A 15,819-nucleotide genomic window follows, 5' to 3' on the forward strand; every position below is an offset into this window, starting at 1 on the left:
GGATTCAAACAAAATACATTGCAGTATATAGTTACATTGGGGATCAATTTGATTTACCATTCCAAGTTGGTTGATGAAATAAATTACCAGTTGAGACTTAATCAACTATTCTTTATTCTGAAATTTGGGGTTGTCATCCAATGCTAGAATTCAATATGAGATAAAATATAATGGTGGTAAATTGAATGGGCATGAGGCAAAATGTATTTCAATATTAAGGTACATTCATATGTGATGTGATTTGAATTATTGCAATGTTTTAATTTAGCATTGATTCCTTTCAAAATTAAAGAAAAAGGGATATTCACATACATTTGTTTGTTTGTTTGTTTGTTTGTTTGTTTGTATGTATGTATGTATGTATGTATGTATGTATGTATGTATGTATGTATGTATGTTATATAAACACACACATGTAAAACAAGAACAGAAGTGAAGTTTTAAAATTTGCAACAGCTGTTTCAGGAGCACTTAATTGATGAATATTTAGGTTATATCATGACAAAAATCTGCTGTCTTGAAGAGATTTTAAATAAACAGATTGGAGAAAAAAATTTAGGTGCAAAAGCAAGGTCTAGAATGAAAGGGCATTAGAGTTAATTTAGCAAAACTCCAAATCTTAATAAGTAGGAAAGCTGACAATTTTCAAATCCTTTCAGGGAGATGGCCCTGCTCGATATGTAGAAGTGGCATAGGTAGAAACTCCATAACTTGGTGCAAGCTATGGACACATAGGAGGTGCAGAAATATCAGACGAAGGCTAACAAGGAAAATAGTCTTTGTGTGTGGCAGATGTACAGGTACAATAAACACTAGAAATTAGAAATAATATATTTCTAAATCTCTCAGAGCAATTTATGCAGTAGCAGCACGATAAAATGATAGCATGTTGTCAACTTAATGTGACAGTCCCATAAAAAGGAAGAATGCTACTGTTATTTATCCCTAGGAAACACCATTTCCTAGGGCTAAATAACAGTAGCCTTCTTCCCTTTTATGGGACTGTCACATTTAGTTGACAACATGCTATCACTTTAACACTAGAAATGTACAGAAAATAAATTTCGTGAAAAGTTATGAGTGATACTTAGAAGTAGTTGATAGCTTTTGTATCTGGGTGACCAATTCAGTTGTCGAGATGAATGCTCTGAGCGCATAGGTGCTAGAATAAGAATAAGCTGGGTAAAGTTCAGAATGTTTCTACCTTTGTTGGTAGCAAAGGCCTCTCCCTTATAGTGAAAGACAGATTGTATGATACCTGTGTGTGAACAACCACACTATACAGCAGTGAAACATGGGCTGTGACTGCAGAGGACATGCAAAAACTTGAAAGAAATGAAGCTAGTATGCTTTGCTCTATGTGCAATGTTAGTCTCCATGAATGACAGAGTGTAAGTGTCCTGAGAGAAAAATTAGGCATAAGAGGTATCAGATGTGGTGTGCAAGAGAGAAGACTATGCTGGTATGGCCACATGATGTGTATGGATGAGGACAGCTGTGTAAAAAGTGCTGATCTCTAACTGTGGAGGGAACTGGTTGAAGAGATAGACCCAGGAAAACATGAGACAGGGAGGTGAAGCATGATCTTTAAATGTTGGGTCTCATGAAGGTGATGACAAGTGCTTGAGACCTTTGGTAATTTTCCCTGTTTGAGAAGTCTCATCAAGCCAAATGAAATCAGTCGTAGCTAGAGCCAGTGACTCTTAAAAGGTATCCATGCTGGTGTTACATGAAAGACACCTGTGCCAGTGACTTGTAAAAGGCACCAGTGCCAGTGACACATGAAAGGCACCCACTAGACTCTGAGAGTCTAGGAAGGGTATCCAATCATAGAAACTCAACCAAATCAAATTGGAACCTGGTACAGCTCTCCAAATTACCAGTCCCAGTCAAACTGTCTAACCCATGCCAGCATGGAAGACAGATGCTGATTGATGATGATGATGTAGGTGAAGAATTCAAGTTAACTCACTCACTAAATTAAAAAGCGAGACAAGTGAAGTTATCAGAATACCCTAAAATTCATGAGGCTGCAATTTATAAAGTCTCTAGATTATACTTCTGAATTAGAAATACTTCCTCCAGTTGTAGAGAGGTTATGCACCTTTGACCATTTGGGTTTGGTAAGTTGCCTATACTGTTAAGCACTTTATAGATGTGAAACCAATGGTCACTCTATGACAAGCCATAACATTTAACTTCTTAAAAAATACACACACACACATGTATATAAATACATACATACATACATACATACATACATATATATATATACATATATATATATATATGTATACATACATATATATGTGTGTGAGTGTGTGTGTATGTGAGCCAGCGTTTTACTTTTCGTTTCTTACTTTCAGTTGTCCTGATTGTATTAGGTTAGCCCATAAATAATGCAGTTTTTTCAATTGCATGAACTAAAAGTTGGAAGGGGACAGGATAAACTACCTGCACCAACTTGTTATATAAATAGGTAGTAATTTTACCGTGTTCTTATTCTTAGTGCAAGTTTTAAAGTGTGCAGTTCGATTTTAACAGTTATTTTTTCAAAGGTATAATGGAAGTGACAAAGGAGCTTTTTCAGCATATTTTGGTTTATAGTTCAATAAAGGCAACAACACCACAGAAAGTGCGAGGAATATTTATGCAGTATATGGGAATTGGACAATAAATGTAAGCCAGTGTCAACTGTGGTTCCAGGAATTCTGAGCCAGAAACTACAGCCTAGAAGATGAGCCTCATCCTGGAAGATCTGTAGAGCTCAATGATGTCCTGCAAATCCTGGTGGAACAAAATCCCATCGTAACTGTTGAGGAACTGCATGCCATCAGAGAAGTCAGCAAATTGGGTCCTTCGCAAACTTGCTGCATCTAATCGTGTGCAGAGAGTGAATGTATGCTCTTCTTTGCTGTCATGTTTCATGAATGAACCTTTTTTGGACTGAATAGTGACTGGTGACAAGAGATAGGTTCTCTATAAAAATATCAAGTGCTGAAGCAATGGGTAGGGAAAGAAGAAACACTGGCACCCCAGGCCAAAGAAGATCTTCACCCACGTAAGATTTTGTTATCTGTTTGGTGGGATATGAAAATTTTAGTCCACTTTGAACTTTTAGACCCAAGCCAAACGATAACAAAGGAGATCTACTGCGAGCAGCTCGAGCTGCTTAAGTCAGTGCTAGAAGAAAAACGACTATCCTTGGTTTCAAGACTGAAAGTGTTCTTCCATTAAAATAATGCTCAGCCACATACAGCAAGGATGACATTGCAAAGGTTGAAGCAGTTTGAATAGGAAACGAAGCCCCATCCACCACATTTGCTGGACATTGCCCCATCTAATTATCACTTATTCTGCAGTCTTCAAAATTATTTGGACAGAAGAAATATGAATTCTGTAGGTCAGAACAGTACTGGAAAAGTATTTTCGTCACTGACAAGTGAATTTTGGAAGAAGGGCCTTGGAAGTCTACCAGGCTCCAGTCTGATCTGAGAGTGTTTCTACAACTGGATGCCCTTCCTAACGTCAACCACTCTGTAAGTGTAGTGGGTGCTTTTCACGTGCCACCGGCACAGGTGCCAGGGGAGGCTGGCAATGGCCATGATCGGTTGGTGCTTTTGAAGTTGTAAGTTACCGCACAAGTGAAAATATATATGAAAGAAGGTTTGAAAAGGCAATTTTAAAAGGTGTTTATTCACTTGACCGGTTTCACTGTTTTAGAAAAAGATTGTCAAAAGTAACATGTAAAAGCTTGGTTGTGTTAGGTACTGGTTGTCACAAAATACTGCAATACATATATACATTCTTTAATAACAAGAACATGTTAAGAACAGTTTACAAGGGAAAATCTTACTTTTGACAATCTTTTTCTAAAAAAGTGAAACTGGTAAAGTAAATAAACATCTTTTAAGATTGCATTTTCAAACCTTCTTTCATATATAATTCCACTCATGCAGTACCTTACAATTCCACTTTGTTATATATATATATATATATATACATACATATAATACATATATATATATATATATATATATATTATATATATATATATATATATATATATTATATATATATATATATATATATATATATGTATGTATGTATGTATGTACAGGTGTGATGGGTGAATTGTCGCCATTTCATATTTTCAATTGCGTGCATGTGCATTGTTTGTTCTTGATTTTGTTGACTACACAGCATAATAGGGTCAGTTGGGTACTGTCTGTGAGAAAAACCATTTTGCCAGAAACTCGGAAACAACATGCTGTACTGCTTTGCATTTGCACCAGAAAGTGCAATACGAACATTTCAAAGTGTTTAGGTCTCAATCTGAGGACAATGCAGAGGATTCAGGAAGAGTTTGGTGAGTCTGATGGTGATTACAAAGGTACAGCAGCTCAGAAAACTCACTCTGATCATTCTGATAAGAAAAGTAACTCCTGAATTTGTTGGTGAAATCCAGGCCATGATTGACAATGATCTCTCCAAAGATCAGATGGTGAACACTCAGAACAACCATTGACTTGCCATGTTCCAAAACATATAGTGAGAATGATAAAAATTAAACATCCAGTCAACATCATGATGTTTGGAGTGATCACTAGTGATGGCGATGTTATGCCACCATTCATCTTCCCACATGGCATCAGACTCAACATGGAGGCTCACATCAAGTGCCTGGAGGAGGTACTGTTTCCCTGGATCAAGAGGGCACTTGATGGAAGACCCTATGTCTAGCAATAGGACTCTGCACCATGCCATACAAGCAGGAGACCCCAGTCAAGGCTGTCAGACAATTTCTGTGACCACATCCCTGATAACCTGATAATCAATAAGGTGATTCTGCTAGCCAGATTAATTTCATCCTCACCAGACAGTGGGATACAGGGTTGCTCTTAAATTCAAAGCCCCCCCCCCTCCCAGCGAAGAATGTCCCCCACCAGCATAGACTAATTATTAGTAACTTTAGACTTGAGGCCAGAAGGATGCCAAGAAGCAGACCAATCTGGAAAAGAAGGATTTGGAAGCTAAAGAACCCTTCATATGGTCAGAGATTTAGGGACATCCTCCTTGAGAAATTTGATGAGAGGGAGGAGGAGCTACAGACATAGAGGGCAACTGAGAATTCCTGTAAGACAGCTTGTTGAGTACCACAGATGAAATCTGTGGTTGGTGCAAAATCCCCTCCAGACCTAGGGTAATATGGTGGTGGAACAATACTGTAGACAGGGCCGTTAGAGCAAAGGCTAGGCCTGGAAATCCTGGAAGAGGTGGGGTAGCAGTGAAATGTATCAGATTGCCAGAAGAGAAGGTAGGAGACAGGTAGATATAGCCAAGGGAGAAGCAGAAAAGAAGTTTGCCATTGACAGCAATGTGAGGACCAAAGAACTGAAGTATTTCGGATTGCAAGACAGTGTGTGAGAGAAAATTGTGACGTCATAGGAGAGAAATGTGTTCACATGGATGGTAGTGCACTTGCATTTAATGATTCTGCAAAGAAAGCTGCTTGGAGATGTCATTATGAAAGACTGCTGAACGTGGAGAATGAATGGGAAGAGGAGAGTCTGTCAAAAGTTGAGCTAGTTGAGGGACCAGCTACCTGAATCAACAGTACCCTGGTAGATAAAGCAATTAAGGATATGAAAACAGGGAAAACCTCAAATCCATCAGGAATCACCACTGAGATGCTTAAAATATCTGGAGGTGTGGGTTATAATCTAGTCATCCTCAAGTCTAATGTCACTAATAACTAGTCATCAGGTAGTTCACGAAAGAGTCATACCCAATAACTGGTGTAGCAGCACCATAGTCAACTGCTACAAAAGTAAAGGGGATTCTTTATATGGAAATAACTACAGGAGTATCAAATTGCTGGATCAGGTGATGAAAGTTATGGTGAGAGTCATAGCCCAACTAATTAGGGAGAAAATTAGTCTAGATGAGATGCTGTTTGATTTTGAGCCAGGCAGAAGCATCAGTGATGCTATATTTCTGGTAAGGCAACTGCGGGAGAAATACCTAGCCAAAGATAAACCTTTGTACTTGGCTTTTGTTGACTTGGAGAAAGCCTTTGACAGGGCCCCCGATCCCTTATCTCTTGGTCAATGTGGAAACTAGGGATAGACAAGTGGTTGGTAAGAGCTGTACAAGCCCTGTTCAGGGATGCTGCTAATAAGGTGATGGTTGGCAAAAGATATAGTGAAGAATTTCGGGCAGAAGTAGGAATTCACCAATGATCAATCCTCAGCATCCTCTTATTTATCATAGTCCTCTAGGCAATAACAGAGGAATTCAAGACAGGGTACCCCTAGGAGCTTCTCTATGCTGATGAACTTCATCTAATAGCTGAGTCACCAACAGGAATAGGGATGAAGTTTCAGCTCCTACCTCTATTAGCAACAAAGGGCCATTTGCTCAGAGTGAAAGTTAGACTGTATGATGCATATGCGCAAACAACCATGCTACACGGCAGTGAAACATGGGCAATAACTGCTGAGAACAGGCGCAGGCTTGAAAGAAACGAAGCTAGTATGATACACTGGATGTGTAATGTCAGTGTGCATATACAACTGAGTGTAAGCGCCCTGAGAGAAAAGTTGGACATAAGAAGCATCAGATATGGTGTGCAAGAAAGACAACTGCATTGGTATGATCACATGTTGCATATGGATGAGGGCAGCTGTGTGAAGAAGTATCACACCCTAACAATGGAAGCGACCTGTGGAAGATGTAGACCCAGGAAGACATGGGATGAAGTGGTGAAGCATGACCTTCGAATGTTGGGCCTCACAGAGGCAATGACAATAGACCGAGACCTTTGGAGATACACAGTGATTGAGAAGACACAGTGCCGCCTGACTGGCACCTATGCTTGTGGCATATAATAAGCACCATTCGAACGTGACTCGATGCCAGTGCCCCCTCACGGATCCCCATGCCAGTGGCATATAAAAAGCACTATCCAACCCACGCCAGCATGGAAAACAGATGTTTAAACAATGATGATAATGATAATGATGATGATGATATCACCCTTAACATCTGGCAACCTAACTCCTCACACTGCAACCCCCTTGATTATTATGTATGGGGCGCAGTTGAGTGAGAGACCAAAAAAAAGGAAAACTTCTAGCACTAAAGATAAACTGAAAGCAAGAATTATGGCAGCATTCACCAAAGTAAACATGGAGAACAGAAGAGTTGCAGGAGATTCTGAAGTCGTCTGGAGGCCGTGGTTGAAACCAATATCGATTTTATTGAATAAATTTAGTCTTTAGTATTTCAAGATATCTTTATGTAATTTTGGTAAATACATCTGTGAAAATGAGATGTCAGTGTTATTTTCATTTTTGCGTAATTTAGACGACATTTTATTCACTGTACCCTGTATACACACACACATTAATATATAGAGGGTGCAAAGTAGCACCAGCAATTACTAAAAATATGAGTCAAAATTACTCTAAAAGCCACAAAACACACAAACCTCATTATATTTACTGGAAGCAGGCAAAACAAGCTAAAACAATCTTTCCCTTGTGAGATAAACTCACAAAAAGAAATATTTGGACAAAGCTTTATCATGTGATTTCGAAATCTAACCATTAAGGTGTTGTTTCTCCTCAGAAGCATCTACCAACCACTCAGGATTAAAGATATAGCTTACCTTGTAATATTACATGAGGAGAGAAAACCGTTGGTAAGCAAGCACCAAAATTCAAATGGCTAAAAAGCATATTATCAATATGAGAAGATACTATAATGATATATTAATATATCAAGATATATTAAACACATTATATTGGGTTGGTGAATATTTATTGCGGCTTTTTTTCAACAAATTTTATTCAACAAAAACAATAACAACATGTAACAAAAACATCTTTAAATGATTATTCCAGAGCATATTCACCATCTACTTCAATTACTGCTTCTCATTTACTTGGCAGACGGTCAGATCATCATTTAAAGATGTTTTTGTTAAATATTGTTATTGTTTTTGTTTAATAAAATTTGTTGAAAACAAGCTGCAATAATTATGCACCAACCCAATAGAATACGTGGCTTGCTAGCAATTAAAAACCAAAAGAGAATTAATAGATAAAAGGTGCTAGTTTTCTCAAGAGTTTACCATTTGTGCAATAACATTTGCCACATCAATTATATAATGAAAGGAAAGAAAACATCTTTTATTAAAAAGATATATGGCCATGAAAAAGATAATGGACAAAATAAACACTTACGGCAATTCATTTCATCACTACCATCACTACAATCATTGGTTCTGTCACATACTTTAGATTCACTATAACAATAATTATTTTTACACTTTCTTGTTCCAGCTGGACACTCTGAAATAATAGAAAATAAAAACAGAACATTTTAAAAACATGTAATTAAATGTAAATACTTAAAATCTAAACAAGTTGATGTATTTACTTGATTACAATTTTTGCTTTCTATGAATCAAAACAATAAAGGAAATATTTGTCTCAATTATTTAAGAACCACACACACACACACATACACACTCTCCCTCTTCCCCCTCTCCTTCTTCCTCTATTCCTCCCCTTCCCCTCTCTCTTAGGATAACCTCACATGTATAACATTTCTAAGACTTCTTTACAAAGAATTCTTCTTCAGAGCCACAATACACTTTGTCTCCAACCACCTGGTGACTTAACAAATCTCAAAGGATATCTACACTTGGAGTATTGTTCACATATTGAAAGTGCTGCTGCTTTGTTCATACCAATGCAGTCACTTCTTTTCTTTATCCCATCTACTGATACTGCACCAAGTTTCATTCTGCTAAATCATCTATTTCATTAATCCCCTCCTTTCATCACCCTAATATGCAAATATTTTGGGAGTTGGATGCAAGTTATAAGCTTTACATTTAAGTGTTCATATTGACTACACTGTGTAACAAAAATTTTATTTGTTCTTGTCTTTGGTCAGTAAGTGTTATTTCCTATTTGCTTCTATTTAGAAATTAAAGGAAATGATTACTATTCCCTTTGGACTTTGGTTTTATGACCTGGACATCGATGTTTTGAAACTTTCCCATTACATTTTAGACACAATCAGTGCTGAGTTGCTGAAGTAGAAATATTCTAAAAAATATTCTGCTCAGTACTATAGATTTGCTTGTTAGTTGCTTGTCTTTAACCACTTGAGCATGTGCCTTAGTGGTTGACAATATGTGCATCACTGAGCAGGAGTAGTGGGAGATCATCACAGCCATGTGTTGAGAGGGGTTCTTTGGGGATTTTAAAAATGTAACAAAAGCAAAGTTTGAAGGAAATATTAGTTATTTTTCATACTTTCTGGGAGTAAGCAAATAGGAAATAACAATTGCTACCCAAGGACAAAATCCGTGTTACACAATGTTATGCATGCCTATACTGACAATAATGGTAATGACAAATTTTTAAGTTCGCTTGACATTTTGTAAATGTGAAAGGGATTAACATTTTGATATTCTGTATCAAAGGTTCTAACAAGAATAGGTGGAAAAGAATTCTGTTTACATAATCAGTTTGATCAGTCACCTTCCTCTGTCTGTTAAGTAAAGTGTCATCCAAACTGATGTTTATTGGCATTTGAACTTAATTTGCAACACCTGTGCATATTTATCAGCTTTGTTGTTGTTGGTAATTCTTATCAACAACTTTCCCTGTGATCATGATTTGAGAAGACATACAGCAGCATGCTAATGATTGAACATACTGAAAACACAGGACTGTGAAATGAAACTTTTTGAAAATTGTTTTAATAATGGTATGTTACTTTATATATTTTTGTGGAGCTAAATCAAAATATCAAAACAGCTCTTCCCTGTTGCCTAAAATGTAAAATAAAGTTTATTATAAACAACACAAACACTTTGTAATTTAATAGCTTTCAATGTGATAACTGTTAAACAGAAATTATTTTTATTTAAGGAAAATTTAATAAAATGTAATCCTAAATGAAATTATGCTAAATGCAGCTAAATTGAAAACCTTCTTCTCCTGGTTATATTGACAAATTCTGAAAATTTTGGGGTACGATATTTACACGAGTAGAAGCTTTTTTTAACAAATTTTTTCCTGAAAATTACCTGTGTAAATTACACACGTGCACAATTGATAATTATTTAACTCTATCAGATTTAAAAAGGGGAGATAACTAGTGTCTGTACTTGAGCTCAATATCCAATAACAACACATTTCTTAAGAAAAAATTACTGAAAACACAGGACTGTGAAATGAAACTTTTTGAAAATTGTTTTGATAATGGTATGTTACTTTATATATTTTTGTGGAGCTAAATCAAAATATCAAAACAGCTCTTCCCTATTGCCTAAAATTTTCTCAAAATGTAATCATGAAATATACCATAATTTGTAGGTAAATCTACAACTGGCAAGACAAAATGAAACTAATAAAAATGAATTTGGTACTTTATTTAGTCAAATAAAAAGGCACAAATGCAATTGGAAAGTGAAAAAGTAGATTTTTACAAAGGTTCCATTCATGTTTTAGGTTTAGTACCTCAAAATCTATTCTTTTCCACTTGGAAATCATGCCAGGAACTCTTTTGCATATAAGAATTTGTTCACTATCCAACAATAGTTGGTCATCATATGACCATTCAATCTGCCCTCATATCTTCTTTCCATCTCCTTTATGTCTTGATGAAACCTTCCCCCTGCTCCTCACTCACATCCTCAGATTTTCCAGAAAGAAATCCAAATGGATATGTAGGAAATTAACTTTAATGCTCATTCTATATCATAATGTCTTAAACTTTGCCAGCATTCTTGCCACTATACCTTTGTAGTTTGTATCCCTATGATTACCCTAGAAATTCTTCACTATATCTTTAAAACTAATGCTTGCATATTTTTTGAGAATCACTAAAAGAGTTTCCAAATTTTCATACTTGATGAGCTTCCTCATATCTGGTCCCACAAGTACACCCTTTTCATCCTTGGTGTCTGATAGGGGAGGAAACTTGCTATGCAAATATTTGAAGCTCTCTCCATCTTGTGGCAAAACTTCTATGAACTGCTTCATGAGATCAAGTTTTATATACAGTGGAGCAAAAGAACCCTTTTTGGAACCAAACTTTCTTGGAGGACATACTTTGTTCCTGGTCTAAGCGTAGTCCTACATGGCCATCTTTTTTAAACCAGTGGAGGTTCCTGGAACTATTGTCCCATCCACATAAGGAACAAAGAAACTTTGTGTAGCCTGACTATTATCCAAGCAACATACAAATTATTTTCAAGTTGTTCTAAATCATCCAGTTGTGATCTTTGAATTTAATCTTGTTTAAGAGTGACATCAAAATTTTCATGTTTTCTTCATGGTCATTGAGTGTCCAGCAGGGATGTTATGCAGTAGAACAACTTTAAGATATCTTTTTGAAGAATCAATAAAGGGTCTCCATTAAACAGTGTTGTAACTAGTGCCAAACTTTTTTATTTGTCCTCATGGAACTGTACAATAAATCAATTTTTTTTTTTTTTGAAATAAGAAACAAATTCTTTTCTGCTGTTATGATACCTATACAATGATGCATGAGGAGCTAAAAGATTTTTGGATTTCAGTCTGGAACCTAAAAGCTCTGCTGACTCCTTTGCAAGCCCTGAGTCCCTCACCAGATTGTTTAATTCACCCTAATTAAATAATTGAGGTTCTTCATCTTCACTATTATTGAAGTCTTCATCATCGTTGCTATTTCTGCCTTATGACTTAGAACTCAAACGTATGTCTTCAAGGTTACCTGCTGGTGATGGGACTGGAACATCTGCTCCATGGGCAACAGGCTTCAATGCAGATGAGAGACTTGGATAAACAATGTTTTTCCCACTCATCAGATTGTGTCCTTGCGCCTTACTTGATTAAAAGTATTAGTCATCGCTGTGATTTTATGCTCTATCCATATTATTGGAATCCCAAAACGAAAGGATTTCTCAGTAAATTTGTCCATTGACTTAGTTCCTCATCATAAAATAAACAGGCCACTTCATGTATTAATCTCTTAATTTCACACCAAAGTTGGCATAGTAAAATTTTTTGATGACATTGGTAATGTTTTTCTGGTGTAGCTTAGTCATAAATTTGCTGCAACTGTAACTAAAGTTATTCAGTCTTTTTGCACATTTATAAGACATCCTTACTTCAGATGATATGGAGGCCTGTAAGGAAAGGGGAAGGGGATATTTTTTAACAGTATATATTTGATTTACCATCAAAATACATACATATCATTAAAGAAGCAATGAAATATAACTAATGATACAGTAAAACAATATATATAGTATGTATGTTTGTTGGTAGTCTATTGGTGTCTGGCAATGACAAAATCTATGTTCTCAGTGATGAGAGTAATGTGATTCCGCAGTTCAAAGCTGGAAACACACAGGCACTCATAGATATTACAGTGTAATCTGTTGACTGAATTGAGATGGATGCTGAACTGTGACATTTTTGTTTTGCAGCATCAAGTCCTCTTCAAAGGCAGTTGCTGCTCTTGAAGTGAGATACCTCCACGTTGAACTGTCTGTGGCAGAAGCTTCAAGTTCATGTGGACCAAAGCTGCTGCATTTGAGGTTGCTTTTCAGAATGTCTTTGTACCTCAGCTAAGGTCTTCCTTGTTTGCATGAGGTCACCATACAACAGCTGGCTGGGTACACAGTGGTCATCGGAATAACTGATGACATACCAGTCCAGTGCAAATGAACCTTCAACAACATTGACTTAACGTTTGTTGAACTAGCTCTGTCCAGCACTTCTTGGTTTGTCACTCTGTCCTGCCAGTGAATGCCCATGATTCTGCATAGTCTCCTTGTGTGAAACTGTTTCAGCTGTTTGATGTGCCAGTGATATGGGGTTCATGTTTCGCATCAATAGAATAGTATAGAGATGACTACAGCCTGGTCAATTGTCGACCTCATAGACAGTCTGATGCCTTTCTGCTGGAGGACTTTCACTTTCAATCCTCCAAGTACTTGGCTAGTTTTGTGGACTCTGAATAAGATTTCACTGTCTTATGATGCATTGACTGATATTGTGCAACCAAAGTACTTGAAAATCATCACACACTTAAGCTGGTCTCTCTCAATGGTGATGTTTGGCTGGAGGTGAATTGTGTTCAGAGCTGCTTGGGCTACAACCTCTATTTGCTCAAGACTCATGGTCAGTCCAAAGAGCCTTGACCCTTCTGCAAGGTTGTTAACAATGGTCTGCAGGCGATTTTGCTTTATGTGCCATAAGGGCAAAGTCATCTGCAAATAGGGCTTCAGTAATGGACTTTTCACTGTCTTGGTTGAAGCAGAGAGTTGGTGGTGGTCAAAAGCAGAGCTGCTTGAGTAATATCTAATGTATACACACCCAGGTCTAAGTCTTACACTGTGCAAAGTAGGACCTGTGTGAAGAACAAGTTGAACAATGTGGGGGTGAGTATGCAGCCCTGATTCACATCATTGGGGATATTGAAAGAGTTGGTGCAGTCATCATTGCAGAGAACTTGACTAGTAATATTATCATGAATCTTATCAGTATGGTGACCGTGTGTGGGCAGCCCAGCTTAGGATTGTTCACAAAGCTTCTCTCTTGACTGTGTCAAAAGCTTTGGTCTGGTCTATGAACATGGAATACAAATTTATCTGTTGTTCAATACACTTCTCCTTGACATAACACACAGCAAACTCCATGTCTATGGTGCTGCAACCAGGGCAGAAGCCACACTGGGGTTCAGGCAAGTTGCTCTCAGAGATGTTGGTGAGGAGCCTGTTGAAGAGGATGCAGGTCAGGATTTTTTCAGCAATGGAAACCAGGGAAATGCTCCAATTCCTGCAGTCTGATTTGGCCCCTTCGTTCTTGTACAGTGTAACTATGGTGGTGTCTTGGAAGTCAGCTAGTATACACTTTTCCTCCCAAATGGATGCAAAGATATCATGGAATGCACTGAAAGCTGTGGTACCAAGTGCCTTGTACGGTTTTGCAGGAATTCTGTCTGCTCCCAGAGCCTTGCCACAGTTCATTTTTTTAATGGCAGTCTTGGCCTCATTTACACTAAGCAGCAAGTCAAGGTCTTTGTGTAGAGTCTTCTGAGGTATTTGCTGCTATGTTTCCTGGTTGACAGTGGACAGCCAGTTTAGGTGTCGGTTCAAGTGCTCCTCTCACCTTGCCCTGATTCCTTCTTTGTTGTTGATGATTGTTGAGCCATCAGCAGATGTCAGGGAGCTGTAGATGGGTTTGATAGCACTGTACAGCATCTTGGAGTTGTTGGTTTCAGTGCAGAGCTGCACTTCTTCAGCTTCCAGCTGTCACCATCAATCTTGCATATTGTGAAGCTTCCTCAGGGGTCTGGTTTGCCAGTCACACCATGTGGGTCAGTTTGGATGATTCTGGCAATCATGTAAACCTTTCTCTTATCATCTGACTGTGCCTGTATTGCTTTATTATCATCATTAAAACAGTCCTGAAGAAGCTTTTCCTTTGAGCCTAGAACTATTTTGGCTGTCTTTGAACTGACTTCTTTGAACTGGTTCCACTTTTCCTCTGATTCACCGGTTAGTGGTCCTATTGCCTTGAACTTGATTTCAAGTTTAGGCTGGAACTCTTGCTGGTATTTGGTTGAAAGTAGTCTGTGTTGAAGGCCAGTCTAATAAGCTTTGGGCGCTTGTGGTGCTGGGGAACTATGTGGATGTTGAGCATGGATCTTACGAGTCTATGATCTGTCCAGCACTCTGCTTCATGCATTGCCTTGGTGATGAGGATATCACTGCTGTCATGCTGGTGGGTGATTATGTAATCAATAATTTTCCCGTTTTGAATATGCATACATCCATGATGTCTTATACTTAATCAGCCTGCCAGAAGTTGGTGTTGGTAATCAGCAGGTTGTGCTCGATGTATCTGCTCAGCAAAAGAAGTCCATTGCTATTGATCTTCTCATCTCCCTGCTTCCCTATAACTCCTCTCCAGTGCTCCTCATCTCTGCTGACTCTGGTGTTGAGTTGCCTAGTATTACAAGCTTGTCATTAGCAGGCATGTCAGATAGAGCAGCATCCAGATCAGCATAGAATTGCTCTCTGATCTCTTATGTGCACATCATTGTAGGGGCATACACACTTATGATGATAATGAATTGTTTGTTGCTGACAGGGAGGCAAAGTTTCAGAAGCCTTTCATTTGCACCTGTGGGAAGACAGGGAATCTGTTTTAGGAGACTCCAACTCCATGTATTTTGTCCTCATGTAGAGCCTTACCTTTACAGAAGAATGTGTAGCTGCTATCTGATTCTGTCAGCGACCCTTCCCTGGCCTGTTGAGTTTCACTAATTGCTGCTATGTTGATATTGTACCAATAACTAGGTTTTCCTTTCTCAATTTAGACTGACCACAAATGGATAAATCTATCAGCTGCAGTTAACTGGCCAGAACTGTTTAGGGCAAGTTTTCATTAGGCCACCTTTTCTAGGCCTTCCCTTCCTAGGATGAGCAGTGCTGTTCTGAAGAAGCTACTCACCCACCAGGGAAGCTGCCAAAGTTCTTTGCTGTCCAATATGAAGAACAGCAACCATGCAGGCTTGTGACTAAAATTTCTAGTGGTCACCTTCAACTGTCCCTTTCACCACTTTTCCATTGCCACAGGACTTAAGGTTGACAGTTGGAAGGCTGAAAAGCACAGACACCTGTGCATGAATTTGTTTTAAGTGGGAGATCCATTGCATAGAGGCCAATACCACTTGCTCAGCAGAAAGAACCTTGATTCAGGAGCAAAGAAAAGTATTAAAGCTGGTTACCCTTCCTGG

At 38.0% G+C, this 15,819-nt stretch overlaps 1 protein-coding gene across 1 annotated transcript in view; it reads right to left on the bottom strand.

The window, feature by feature from the left end:
• Nucleotides 1–15,819, bottom strand: part of LOC115209480 — a 447,652-nt gene that overhangs the window by 403,710 nt on the left and 28,123 nt on the right. Inside the window, exon 8 of the mRNA XM_036501652.1 lies at nucleotides 8,250–8,357. Coding sequence (XP_036357545.1) covers nucleotides 8,250–8,357 — 108 coding nt within the window. The remainder of the gene's footprint in view (nucleotides 1–8,249; nucleotides 8,358–15,819) is intronic.

This window comes from Octopus sinensis, linkage group LG3 (assembly GCF_006345805.1).
Source record: "Octopus sinensis linkage group LG3, ASM634580v1, whole genome shotgun sequence".
In the NCBI taxonomy this organism is placed as follows: Eukaryota; Metazoa; Mollusca; class Cephalopoda; order Octopoda; family Octopodidae; genus Octopus; species Octopus sinensis.